General features: G+C 38.8%; 1 protein-coding gene across 1 annotated transcript in view; it reads left to right on the plus strand.

The window, feature by feature from the left end:
* Nucleotides 1–15,076, plus strand: part of LOC115576586 (OX-2 membrane glycoprotein-like) — a 49,234-nt gene that overhangs the window by 18,849 nt on the left and 15,309 nt on the right. The window contains exon 2 of the mRNA XM_030409115.1: nt 10,667–11,005. Coding sequence (XP_030264975.1) covers nt 10,667–11,005 — 339 coding nt within the window. The remainder of the gene's footprint in view (nt 1–10,666; nt 11,006–15,076) is intronic.

The raw sequence follows: 15,076 nt of genomic DNA on the forward strand, positions 1-15,076 counted from the left end.
AGTGGAAACTGTGGTCATATGTAGAGTGAAAGTCATTAGTTTAGTGAGACAACATGTCACAGCTCCACAGTGATCAGGACTGTGACAGAACCAGATGAGTGCTGCTGTTCCTATAACAAGTGTTTTGTAACATCTGTGATATATTCTACACTAGTTCAAATGAAATGTATATAACTGTACAGCTGGTTTTGTATTTTTTATAAATAAACTGAAACAGTCTGTACTGAATATTAATAAATGTGTGAAAGTGCTGCGTTGAAGTGATGTGCAACAATAATAAAACAAATCAATGTTTCTTATAAATCAATATGTTATTTGTATTATCTACAACGTAATTTAACTAATTTCTGTTTTAACAGAACAGACAGCAATCTGAGATAATCTAGTTCATGTCCATGTACTTCTCCCTGATTGGTCGGGATGTACCACTGTGTGGTGGGGTAGGGTGCGCCAGGCGTCACACGCTGTTTAAATCACGTTTAACAGTGAATTAGTAATTTCTTATAAAATACCAGTCTTTAGTTCTTATTTAATAATAAGTTAAGCCTACAGGTTTGTTTCTTGTGTATGGTTGCTTAATGTGTCGGTGAATAAGTGTTTACGTGACCCCCGTCGGGGATCAGCTTACCTGGAAGTCGCCTGCAGCCCGCAGTGACAGCGGGGAGATTTAAATAGAGGCGGTTCATTGTAGCAGAGATGGAGCGCAGACCAGTCGTTCATCTGTTGTGTGTGTTGGTAGTCTTTCACAGAGGTAAGACAAAGATGATTCACGCATTTCATACATCTGTATGTGACGTCATTTCTGTACAGTACAGCTGTGACTCCTCAGTGTATTATTGTTTATTGTTTATTATGTAGTATATTTATTATGTAGTATATTGGTTTAATCCAGTTGCGTCATTACGCGCAGTTGACGCGGTTAATTTGAATGTTGTTTTGCATTTGATAACGATTATATTTATATTTTGTTGCACAATTTATATTGCAAAGGAAAAAGAATCATGATTCATCACTTGGGTTTTTTTAGCTTTATTTTTAGTTCATGTTAACCCGTCAAATTCACCACATTTTCACAATTAAACTATGAAAAAATAATTCATCCACAAGCACAGTGTTAAAATACTTAATTTTTAAAAAATCTGATTATTTGTTAGGAGTATATCACTGACTAGAAAGTGATCTTGAACAGAGTGTTAAGATTATATTTTATTATAAAGTTAATATTATATTTGTTTTCATGTGTGTTTCATGTTTTTCATGCATCATTTTACAAAACTTTAAAAATGTAGAATATGCAGGAAGTCTTTTGAAACTAAATGTCCTTCTATGATTCTTGTTGTTCAATCTGAATATAAAGGTAAAAGTCTATTTCTACCTTCTCACATCTCTCTATAAAAGAAAGGAATCTCTGTCTGTCTGTGTCTGTCTGTGTGTGTTCCTCAAATATCTCTGCATATCAGGATCAGACTGACCTGAGACTTACAACATGGCTGCTGCTTGGTTTGAGGGTGTGCGACGTCGGATTTGTTTGGACTACAATGATACCGTTAATAAATTATTTCATAAATGCTTTACAAATTCCGCTAGCATGGTCAACCGTAGCCACCACAGTCATGTGAGCCAATCACTACAGAGCCCAACTCCACGACACACCTTAAGAAACAAGCGGATTTATACCTGCAGCAGCGCGAGCTGGACCAGGATTGGCGGTTTGGTCCCGCTCTGTGCATCTGAACTAACTGTCATGGATTAATGAGACTAAACAAGTCCAGACTGAGTCTGTTCGGGTCTGAGGAGATCCGGATACGTGCGGACAACAAAGTGGAATCGGAATCTGTGGATGCTCGTGTGTAGCTAGCTGCTAGCCAACCCACACGGCCCACCTCCCGAGGCGACGGACCGGGCGCACCGGCACGTCCTAAACCGGACTTAGGGTAAACAATGTCTGCCACGCTTTTTCGTGAACATTGCCGTTACGTTTGCTTTGTGTCTGGTGCAGGAAGAAACGGTAAAAACGGGCTTTTGTCACAAAAGTGTCCAAGCAGCAAGTTTGGTTGTTGAGGAACAGGAAGTTGTGTGAGGGACGCCGGCGGTGATGCAGACAGCGACAGACAGAGCGAGTTTTGAGAGTTGAGAGATTTGTGATATATTGTGTGTTTGGAGTGTGTAGTTAGTGTGTTATGTAGTGTTTGGTGTAGTGTGTTTAGTGTGTAATGTAGTCGTTTTTTTTGTGTTGTGAGTCAGAACAATGAGGAGACTGTGGAATGTGGAACAGGCAGGAATGAGCTGAGCCCTGAGCCTGAGGCATTGCCTGCATTTAAATGTAAATAGTTACATATAACTTTGTAAATTTCAAAAACGTATGCACAAATTTAGCAAACAACAATTTATATTTGCATTATAAATAATGCAGTTGGTTCATTAAACATATTTATGGTTTTCACTGTACAAAATCTAACTTTTTCCTGCTATTTTTTGTTATTTTGTGATTTTAGGTCCATTGTGTTAATATAATATGTCAAAATGAAGAAAATAACTGTACAGTCACACATGTGAGGTTGTGCTGAAAATAATGACACCAAACAAGGCAAGGTAAATAGTTTTTAAGGTGAAATATAATGGTATAATCAAAAGTAGTCAAAAAACAATTATATCCCTGACGTCCCACCTTCAAACACAGCCTCATTTGGCCATCCATGAAAAAGTTACTTAACCTCCCACTTTTCTATAGAAATACATGCTTCCTACAGGCAATGCACTACTGACTTATAATTCATGTTTTGTGTCACATTTTAAAAAAAAAAAAAACAGCAACCACAATCACAGTACTAATAATCTGTCATGTCCTGCAGGTCTGACAGATCTGATAGCAACACAGAGGACTGTGATGGCAGCTGTCAGAGAAGAAGTTGATTTCAGGTGTGAGCTGCTGCAGTCTAAAGATGTTGTTAAGGTCACCTGGTGGAAGCATTTACAAGAGGGAATGAAGAATCTTATTTCTTACCACAAAAAATATGATCAAGGTGTGAATCCTGCCTTCAGAGATAAAATAAAGTTTACAGTTGTTGGACTGCAGAACAGCTCCATCGTTATCAGAAACGTGACAGAAGAAGATGAAGGCTGCTATCTCTGTTTGTTCAACATTGATCCTGGTGATGATCTGAATGCTACAACCTGCCTCCAACTCTACGGTAAAGTCATTTCTGTTGTACATTACAAAGAACACGACATGTTGTGAATTATGATTCTAATCTGTTTCACTGCTCATTATGTTCAAATCAAATCAAATCAATTTTATTTATATAGCCCAAAATCACAATCACATTGCCTCAGTGGGCTTTACAATCTGTACAGTGAACATCCTCTGTCCTTAGACCCTCGATTCGAGTAAGGAAAAACTTGACATGTTGATGGAAAAAAAAAACCTTTTAACAGGGTAAAAAAAAACAATGGAAAAAACCTCAGGAAGAGCCACAGAGGAGGGATCCCTCTTCCAGGATGGACAGACATGCAATAGATGTTGCGTGTACAGAAAAGAGCAACAATTCACAGTTTACAAGTTACATCAACAGAAAGTCTGATACAAGTTATGTAAAGTTAGTGGATCCAGGAGACGACCGAGCAGGACGAGGCATCACCAAGTGGAGCCCGAGCCACACGACCTCCTGTCCACCATGATGACCTGGAATAGAGCAGGCCACACAAGATAATTAGTAATAGACAGAGAGAGGGATCAAGATTTACAGGCATATAGATATGAGGAGATAGTGAAATAGAGGAGAGCAATGATCCAGCAGAGCCCGGGTTGTGACGATCCAGATTAGTCTGTATTTCAAGGCAGCTGGAGTCCGGAAACGGTAGATGGTCCCAGGGGCCCGTGGTCCATCAGAAGGGAGCCTGAAAGAAAGAGGGGAGGAGGAGAAAGAGAAGGAGGAGAGAGAAGAGTAGGAGGGTGAGGAGAAAGTTATAGAGAGTGACACAGCTTGTAGCTTGTGGGAACAGAAAACAAAAACAAAGGTTAGAGAAATGCAATATTGATCAGAATAAACAGATTGTTTCTCATCGGCAGCACAGTGTAATCTAATACTATAGGAACTCATTGAGACTGACACCGACCCACTGATAAGATTACAATTGATATCAGGGCTAATTAAAGGCTAAATCGAAGAAGTGAGTTTTGAGTTTAGATTTAAAGGCGTCAACAGAGCCAGATTGTCTGATGTCAGCTGGGAGGTTATTCCAGAGGAAAGGAGCCCGGTAGGAAAAAGCCCTGCAGCCAGCTGACTTCTTCTTGATCCTGGGAACCATCAGGAGCCCTGAGTTTTGAGAGCGTAATGCCCGAGTTGGAATATTCACCTCAACATACAAACTAACATTCAGGACAGAAAGTATTAAATCATATGTTGATGTTTTTTGCTTCGACATCATGAATGTGAGAATATTTAGATATCTTTGTGTTCAGAGCTGCATGAGCCAATCAACTTCACACAAAGCATGCTGCTGCATTGTGTCTTCATCCTCACCACTAACTACATTTAGTTCATCTGATATCTTTTGTGTTCAGAGCTGCATGAACCCGTTCTCCATGTGAGAGAATCAGGCTCTGAGGAGACAGTGGTGTCCTGCTCGGCCACAGGTCGACCTGCTCCCACAGTGACATTAACTGTCCTGAGAGACAACGTCCACTTTCCTGGAAACAGCTCCGTCAGTGTGAACAACACCAACGGTACAGTCACTGTCACCTCTACAGCTGTGCTGACTCGTCTCCATCACATGGACACAGAGGTTAGATGTGCAGTGCGAGTGCTCTCTGCTCCTCAGAAAGAGGAGGTCAGGATGATTCCTGCTGAAGGTGAGAAACACTTCCACACACACTGATTCATAGAATGATGAGAACTTTAAACTCATGTCTTCTGTTTATCTGACAGGTTCCCATGAGGATTCTGGAACTGAGATCACACGTTTCACCATCATCACTACATTGTCTGTGGTGCTGGTCGTCTGTTGTGTTGCAGCAGCAGTCCTGCTGATACGAAGACATATGAACAGGTAATTCTTAACTTTCAGCTCATCATTTGTCTCATTTAATTTGGTAATGATTGATTCGATCTTTTCAATCACACTAGATTTATATATTTTTGTTCACCATTGACTTTTCTTCATCCTTCAGTCGGACACAAAGAGACTCAGAGGAGATCATGGTGTCACCAAAAACAACTGAACACACTCGAGAGTAAGATCCTTTATTGATTTCTCATTTGTAAAAGTTTGTTGTTGCTTCAGACTGATGAAATTGACTCACATGTTGTTTTTTCACTGAAGGACCGAAAAACCTGTCATGCATCAAGATAACAAGCAGTTAAGGAAACGGACGCCACCTGAGAAAAGGGAGGGAAGTGAAAACCCAGAACCATTGCCTGAAAATTGCCGAAAACTACTTTGACACAAAAATCTCTTTAAATCTCCTGCTGTTGGTTTATGAAGCACTGAATGGTTTTGGGCAAAAATACAAAATACACTTCTGACCTGCTGCCACGTTATGAAGCGTCCAGACCTCTGAGGTCGTCAGGTACTCGTCTGCTTTTAGTCTCCAGAGTCAGAACTGAACATGGAGAAGCAGTGTTCAGTTATTATGAACCACAGATCTGGAACAAACTGAAAACTGCAGGTCTGCTCTGAGTCTCACCTCGTTTAAATCAACACTGAAGACCTTTCTGTTTGCAGCTGCTTTTCACTGAAGCAATTTTAAAGGTTTGACCTGCACTGTGACTTTAATTTTCTAATCTGGTCTCTTTTAAAAGTTTTTTCTATTTTAGCCTACTTAACTTAACTCTTCTTACTTGTTTTTAATTTGTATTTTGGCTGGGTCTGTTTATTTTGATTATGAGTTTGTGCATTTTATCATGACTTTAAACTTATTTTTGAATATCAGTGACTTCTTTTAGGAAGCACATCAGACAACCTCAGTGTCTCAGTGACTTGTTTGTTTAAGTCGCTCCATCATTAGTTTAGTGAGACGACATGTCACAGCTCCACAGTGATCAGGACTGTGACAGAACCAGATGAAGGCTGCTGTTCCCGTAACAAGTGTTTTGTAACATCTGTGATATATTTTACACTAGTTCAAATGAAATGTATATAACTGTACTGCTGGTTTTGCATTTTTTATAAATAAACTGAATAATGATGAAATTACAGTCTGTACTGAATATTAATAAATGTGTGAAAGTGCTGCGTTGAAGTGATAAAACAAATCAATGTTTCTTATAAATCAATATGATCTTTGTGTTCTCTACAACGTCATTTAACTGTTTTAACAGAACCGAAAGTAATCTGAGATAATCTAGTTACTGCTAGTACTGCTCCCTGATTGGTCGGGATGTACCACTGTGGTGGGGTAGGGTGCACCAGGCATCACAGGCTGTTTAAATCACATTTAACAGTAAATTAGTCATTTCTTATTAAACAACAGTCTTTACTTCTCATTTGTTTAATAAATTAGCCCACATGTTTGTTTCTCGGGTCTGGTTGCCTCATGTTTCGGTGAATAAGTGTTTATGTGACACCCTCGTGGATCAGGAAGTCACCTTTGGACTGAAATGTTGTTTCATGTCCCTTCATGACTACTTGTAGGTGCAGATGTGGACACTTCATACTCCATATAACTCCATACCAATATCTACTGATGGATCCAAAGAGCCAGAGAGTAGACTTGGAGGAACAGAAGTGTTCATTCCAGAATTTGGTGGAATAATATGCAAAATAATTATGAACAGATGATCTGTGTTCACAGTAGAACAGGTTGGTTTGTTATGTGCCATTAGATTAGACAAGCAGGAGGAGATGGCACTCAGAGCTCTACTACTTTTCTTCTATACGTTGGGGATCTTTCAGAAAGGTAAGCAGAAGATGATAAAGTAATGTGTGATTCAAACTTTGTTTTTTTTTACATGCGTGTGTCATTTCTGTTGAGCCAAAATCACAGCTGTGACTCTTAAATTATGTGATAATGTGCTTCATCACGCTGCATTTGGATTAAAAAATAACTTCGCATTTTGCTTACAATGATAATTTATATTTTCAAAGAAAAAATGCATTAAAAGTAAGTTTTTATACTCACTGACATGGAAGGAGGCTGTGGAAGAGAAGCAGGGGGAGTGTCTGATCATGTAGAGTTTCTTCTGGTGACAAACACAGTTTATGGTTGTGGTCGAGACAGCTAAATTTTACATTTACTGGAAATTTGCCGGTTTATTTTTATCTATTCATTTTCATTTTATTTACGCTGGTACGCGGAAGGAGCAAATCAAATCTTCTGGAATGTGGAATTACAGGTGGCATACCAAGGTGTGTGAGAGGGAATGTGCACTGGCACCGTATTTCTCTTATGTTGCTTCTTCAAAAGTTTACAGTAAAATGTGACAGAGAATTTCAAACATGTGTCAAACCCTCAATCAGCATTAATAATTAACATATTACACTGGCAGGTTCTATGTATCTATTTTTTCATATAAAATATCATAAATATGGGACCATGTAAACTACTAATACAAACCTTCCTTGACATCGTCATGGAAGCAAAATTGGACATTCCACTGCTGTAAAGCACAGAGACAAGAGCTAAAACTGTGAGTCACCATCTTGGAGACTGGCTGAAAGAAATAAAATTTTCACTTTTGAACCAGCTGTGAAGTCTTTTCAGTGGTGACCTTGACTATTTTTAAAAGGCTTATCTGAAAATCTCTCTATAAAAGCAAGGAATCTCTGTCTGTCTGTCTGTGTGTTCCTCAAATATTTCTGAGGTGAGGAACACTTCCACACACACTGATTTATAGAACGATGACAACTTTAAACTCATGTCTTCTGTTTATCTGACAGGTTCCCATGAGGATTCTGGGATTGAGATCACTTGGTTCACCATCATCACTACATTGTCTGTGGTGCTGGTCTTCTGTTGTGTTGCAGCAGCAGTCCTGCTGATATGAAAACATATGAACAAATAATTCTTAACTTTCAGCTCATCATTTGTCTCATTTAATTTGGTAATGATTGATTCGATCTTTTCAACCACACCAGTAAGTAAAGATGTATGTATTTTTGTTCAACATTGACTTTTATTCATCCTTCAGTCGGACACAAAGAGACTCTGAGGAGATCATGACACCACAAGAAACAACTGAACTCACTCAAGAGTAAGATCCTTTATTGATTTCTTACTTGTAAATGTTTTGTGTTGCTTCAGACTGATGAAGTTGACTCATATGTTGTTTTTCACTGAAGGTCCGAAACATCTTTCATGTGTCAAGATAACGAGCTGTTAAGGCGATGGACGTCATCTGAGAAAAGTGACCCATCGCTTGAAACTTGAAACTATTTTGACACAAAATAACCCACAAGACTGGTGGCAGAACAAAAACTGCCCTGAAATATGGTGACAACTGTGAAAGACGTGTGAAAGATCAGGTACAACACCTGGCATGCTGCATTTATGGACACAAATGTGGACGTGACTGAATGAGTTAGTAATTTAAACACTTCTGTAGTCAGACGTGGATACAGATGCTCACACCTGACTGTGGAGAGAACTGGAACATCTGTACAGGAATGACTCAACTTTAAGGACAATGCAACAGTTTTTCTGTATTTTGGACTCTCTAAAAAAAGACTCATCAGACAGCTGCTGCTGATTCTGAACGCTGCTGCTCGAGTCCAAGCAAGAACCAAAACAGTAGATCACATCACTCCAGTTCTCACATCTTTACACTGACTTTCTGTCTGTTGGTTATGAAGCACTGAATAGTTTTGGGCCAAAATACAAAATACACTTCTGATCTGCTGCCACGTTATGAAGCGTCCAGACCTCTGAGGTCATCAGGTACTCGTCTGCTTTTAGTCTCCAGAGTCAGAACTAAACATGGAGAAGCAGTGTTCAGTTATTATGAATCACAGATCTGGAACAAACTGAAAACTGCAGGTCTGCTCTGAGTCTCACCTAGTTTAAATCAACACTGAAGACCTTTCGGTTTGCAGCTGCTTTTCACTGAAGCAATTTTAAAGGTTTGACCTGCACTGTGACTTTTATTTTCTCGTCTCTTTTAAACCTTTTTCTATTTTAGCCAACTTCCCTATTTCTTAACTTGTTTTAATGATTTGTTTCTTGGTGTCTTCTTACTTGTTTTTAATTGTATTTTAAATGCATTTTTTAAATGTCTTTTAATGTTATTTGTATGCTTCTGTAAATCAGTTTGTGTCATGTCAAACGAGACATCCTGAATATCAATAATGAACTGTGTTAAAGGAGTGGTTAGAGATGTCAACAACAGGTCATAAAAACTACCTCGGAAAAGATATGTTATTGAGCTAAATTGTGTCCTAAGATTGAAACTGTGGTCATATGTAGAGTGAAAGTCATTAGTTTAGTGAGACAACATGTCACAGCTCCACAGTGATCAGGACTGTGACAGAACCAGATGAGTGCTGCTGTTCCTATAACAAGTGTTTTGTAACATCTGTGATATATTTTACACTAGTTCAAATGAAATGTATATAACTGTACTGCTGGTTTTGCATTTTTTATAAATGAACTGAATAATGATGAAATTACAGTCTGTACTGAATATCAATAAATGTGTGAAAGTGCTGCGTTGAAGTGATGTTCAACAATAATAAAACAAATCAATGTTTCTTATGAATCAATATGATCTTTGTGTTATCTACAACATAATTGAACTAATTTCCGTCTCAACAGAACAGACAGCAATCTGAGATAATCTAGTTCATGTCCATGTACTGCTCCCTGATTGGTCGGGATGTACCACTGTGGCGGGGTTGAGTGCACCAGGCGTCCCGCGCTGTTTAAATCACCTTTAACAGTAAATTAGTCGTTTCTTATAAATACATTTTTTAGTTATGATTTAGATAATAAGATTAGCCTGCAGGCTTGTTTCTTGGGTCTGGATGCTTCATGTTTCGGTGAATAAGTGTTTATGTGACACCCTCGAGGATCAGCTTACCTGGAAGTCACCTTTGGACACCTGTGAGCGCAGCCTACAGTTACAGGCGGGAGATTTGAATATTGGCGGTTCATTCAGCGTGCTGTCTGCAGCAGAGATGGAGCACCGCTCACTCATTAATCTGTTGTGTGTGTTGGGAGTCTTTCAGAAAGGTACGAGAAAGATGATATAGTAACATGTTTCACACATTTCATTCAGCTGTTAAAGTGACATTATTATTAGTTCATTTTTATCTGTCAAATTCACCACATTTTCATTCTTAAAGCTATAAAAAAAAAACGATTCATCCACAAGCACAGTGTTAAGATACTTTGATCTTTCTAAATCATATTATTTGTTCGGAGTATATTCCCGGCCATAAAGTGAGCTTTAACAGAGTGCTAAGATTATATTTTATCATTTATAAAGGTAAAATTGTATTTCCATTTGTTCTCTAAAACAATTTTACAAGATGCTCTTTTAATGTAGAACAAGCAGGAAGACTTTTGAAACTAAATGTCCTATGATTCTTGTTGTTCAATGTGAATATAAAGGTAAAAGTCTATTTCTGGCTTCACACAGGACTAATAATAAAATTAATGTTTTATGTCAAATTTTGAAAGTAAAAAACACCAACGACGATCACAGTACTAATAATCTGTCATGTCCTGCAGGTCTGACAGATCTGATACGAACACGGAGGACTGTGACTGCAGCTGTCGGAGAAGAAGCTGGTTTCAGGTGTGAGCTGCTGCAGTCTAAAGATGTTGTTCAGGTCACCTGGCACAAAGTTTTACCTGAGGGAGAGGAGACACTTGCTTCTTACACTACTAGATTTGGTCAAAAAGTAAATCCTGCCTTTAAAGATAAAGTAGGGTTTACAGATGCTGGACTGCAGAACAGCTCCATCTTCATCAGAAACGTGACAGAGGAAGATGAAGGCTGCTATCTCTGTTTGTTCAACGCCGACCCTGAAGGTGCTCTCATTGGTAAAACCTGCCTCCAAGTCTACGGTAAGAACCAACCAACTTCACACAAAGCATGCTGCTGCATTGTGTCTTCATCCTCACCACTAACTACATTTAGTTCATCTTATATCTTTTGTGTTCAGAGCTGCATGAACCCATTCTCCATGTGAGAGAATCAGGCTCTGAGGAGACAGTGGTGTCCTGCTCGGCCACAGGTCGACCTGCTCCCACAGTGACATTAACTGTCCTGAGAGACAACGTCCACTTTCCTGGAAACAGCTCCGTCAGTGTGAACAACACCAACGGTACAGTCACTGTCACCTCTACAGCTGTGCTGACTCGTCTCTATCACATGGACACAGAGGTTAGATGTGCAGTGCGAGTGCTCTCTGCTCCTCAGAAAGAGGAGGTCAGGATGATTCCTGCTGAAGGTGAGGAACACTTCCACACACACTGATTTATAGAATGATGACAACTTTAAATTCATGTCTTCTGTTTATCTGACAGGTTCCCATGAGGATTCTGGGAGCAAGAACACAGTTTTCATCACTACATTGTCTGTGGTCCTGGTCGTCTGTTGTGTTGCAGCAGTCGTCACAGTCCTGCTGATACGAAGACATATGAACAGGTAATTCTTAACTTCAACTGATCATTTGTCTCATTTAATTTGATAATAATTGACTCGATCTTTTCAGACAACACCAGCAATCAAGAGATTTATATATTTTTGTTCACCATTGACTTTTCTTCATCCCTCAGTCTAAAACAAAGTGACTCTGAGGAGATCAATACACCACAAGAAACAACTGAACACACTCAAGAGTAAGATCCTTCATTGATATCTCACTTGTTTTTTGTTGCTTCAGAATGATGAAGTTGATTCATATGTTGTTTTTAACTAAAGGACTGAAACACCTTTGATGTGTGAAGACAAGCCGCAGTTAAGGTGATGGATGACACCTGAGAAAGGTGAAGTAAGTGACAGCCCAGAACCATCGACCGGCACTCGTCGACAACTAGTTTTGTGACACAAAGTGACTCACAATACTGATGGCAGAAGGAAACCTGTCCTAAAATAGACCTGTGAAAGACACCTTTAATGTAGGAAGAGAATATGTTAATAAGACCACAGACATCTGCTGGAAAAATAAATAAGGATTTTCAACAAGAGGAATCAACTGAAAACTTGACTACCATAGTTAACGACAGAGATTCCTCCAGTACAAGACTGTGGTGGTCACACAGACAGCTGAGTTAATCACAGGTGGACTTTTATACAGTTCACTTCACTGTTATTAAGAGTTACAGTGAACGCAACACAGTGCAATAGTAAATGTTTGCTTCAGGCTGAATACCAGCGTTACAAGCTGAGGTGTTTCAGTGATGGGAGTTAAAAAGCAGCAGATGTCCTGTAGGAGGCAGTGATGTCAGAGACTGGAGCTGATAGTGTCATCTGGAAAAGAGAGAGACACTAAATATCATGAGTCCAAGTTCCTCTGACCAAGTTATGTTACACAATTTAATGTTTTGTTTTAATAATGGATCTATAAAGGTGTCACGTGAAGCATTTTTATCTTATTCCCAAATGATGACCTGGATCATCATCTACTGTAAAGCTCTTAGTATATATAAAGTTTAAATGAGATGTATTATATAGAGACAAATGTGTTGTTATTAAGTTTTTTGCACTTTAACGTTTGATGTGTGTCTTTATTCTTCTACCCTGACACATGTTAAAAACATTTACTGTATTGTTTTGCTTCCATGTGCTGTTCTCTGTCAAACTCTTTATAATTAACCTGTGCAATATGTTTATGGACTTTCTTTGTAATGACATCCTCTTTTAAATGAAATATTTTAAATGCTTTATCTTCTGAATGTTTCTGTATATTTTTAAGTTTTGCACAACTTATTAAAATGTGATTTAAAGACAAAAAAAGTGTTTTTGTGTCTGCCTGATGTTTCTGTTGCCCTGGATTATGTTGATCTTTCTAACTACATCTTGTATTGTGTCCACAGTGACAAACTCAGGATGTTTGAGGGGTGAAAAATAAAAATGGCACCCTGAAGGGCATTTTTCAGTGTTATTTCAAACATGACTCTCGTCTAATAAGTGTATGAACTATTGTAGGTAATGTTTTAAAGCTTCACGTTGTGTTGAGTCACATTCATCTGTTCCTCACTCTCTGACTCTGTCCCAGATTATAGTGACACCAAGTGAAACACTGATAACTTGAGTGAAGACAGGAAGTGATATCTGTTACGTTCATGTCTCAACATGAAGATCGAAAAGGAAAACATTTGTAATACACCCAGTGTGATGTACTGGTTCTGATCAGGCCTCAGGGACAACTGCACCAAAGGAACCACTGAATAACTGAAACTGTGTTTGGCACACTTCTGACACACTGGACCATGTGAATGTGATCTGGTGCACATTGTGCACACAGAGCAGCAACAAACCTGAGATGGACTTGAGGAGGAAATGAACTCTGCTCAGAGACAATGTGTCTGATTGTCACCATTAATAACATGTTGGGTAACACAGTGAAGTAAATGATCAGCAGCTTGTTGCAGCGTCATATCTTCTGTCAGATGGATCATAGTGTTCCTCCCCAAGTGTCAGATTTCACTACATTAGTCAGTGAAGCTCCGCCTCCTTTAACTGTAACCTTCGCTTTCAAGCACATTTTGGCGGTAGATATGTTTACAGTCTGCATCAGAGATGGTGCTCAGTGCAGTTCTACATTTACTTTGTGTGTTTGGACTCTTTCAGAAAGGTAAGAAAGAGACGATACATTTCATTTTTATGCAGCTGTGAAACTTCTTGCTCTTAAACTGAAAGCACAGCTGTGAGACTGCTGACTGCTCTTTGTTTCTGCCAGAGTGAGATTTGCTGCCAACCCGTGGTCTGCATCTGTTTCCTTAACTTATTCATCCATTCATTGTGCTCATATCAGTGTTTGTTCTCCAACATAATGCCAAAAGATGCTCTTTTCATGTAGAACATGCAGGAAGACTTTTGACTCTTTTTTTTGCCCATATGCAAGTCATACCATGCCACCGTAAATCATAACTTCGTAGAGGCTCGTCATATCATTCGAAAAGCACTGCACAGGGAATCATTTATTGTGCTTACCTTTCTTGTTTATTTGTCCTAAACAACCAACAATGCGTTTCACTGCTTACCTAACTGTTTTATTAGTAATTCATAATTTTAAGGCTCTCAGGTATGTAATGTCTACTCATGTTCTCATCTTTCGCCTCCCTCCAACCTTCCTAGATCCCCAATTCTTCTCACCATCTTCCTTTTCTCCCAGTGTATGGGACTACTTTATGCATGATTCATTGATATGGATGAATATCAAAATATGAGGCCCTAACCAAGTTGTGTAAACTAACTGATCATGTTTTTTATGATGATGATTTAATGATCAACTCTGAAAATACATTTGTTTGATTCTGAATAATTTAGGGTATTTTTATTGGGGGGGACAATTCATGTTTTTCAGAAACTAGTGCATTGCCTGTAGGAAGCATGTATTCCTATAGAAAAGTGGGAGGTTCAGTAGCTTTTTCATGGATGGCCAAATGAGGCTGTGTTTGAAGGTGGAATGTCAGGGATATGATTGGCCGTTTTTGAGTACTTTTGATTATACCATTATATTTTACCTTAAAAACTATTTACCTTACCTTGTTTGGTGTAATTATTTTCAGCACAACCTCACGTGTGACTGTACAGTTATTTTTTCATTTTGACATATTAAATTAACACTATAGACCTTAAATCACAAAAAACATAAAGAGTAGGAAAAACTTAGATTTTGTACTGTGAAAACCACAAATATGTTTAACAAACCATTTTTATTACTTCTAATGCAAATATAAATTGTCTGCTAAATTTGTGCATAAGTTTTTTTAATTTTTCAAAGTTATATATGTAACTATTTACATTTAAATGCAGGCAATGCCTCAGGCTCAGGCCTCCCTCAGCTCTCCTGCCGGCTAGAGATGCACCGATCGATCGGCAACCGATCGCAATCGGCCGATAATGCCCCTATCGGTTTTGATCGGAGTTCTCAAAATAGATCAAATCAGGCCGATCAGATGACGTTT

This window comes from Sparus aurata, chromosome 24 (genome assembly GCF_900880675.1).
Source record: "Sparus aurata chromosome 24, fSpaAur1.1, whole genome shotgun sequence".
Taxonomy (NCBI): domain Eukaryota; kingdom Metazoa; phylum Chordata; class Actinopteri; order Spariformes; family Sparidae; genus Sparus; species Sparus aurata.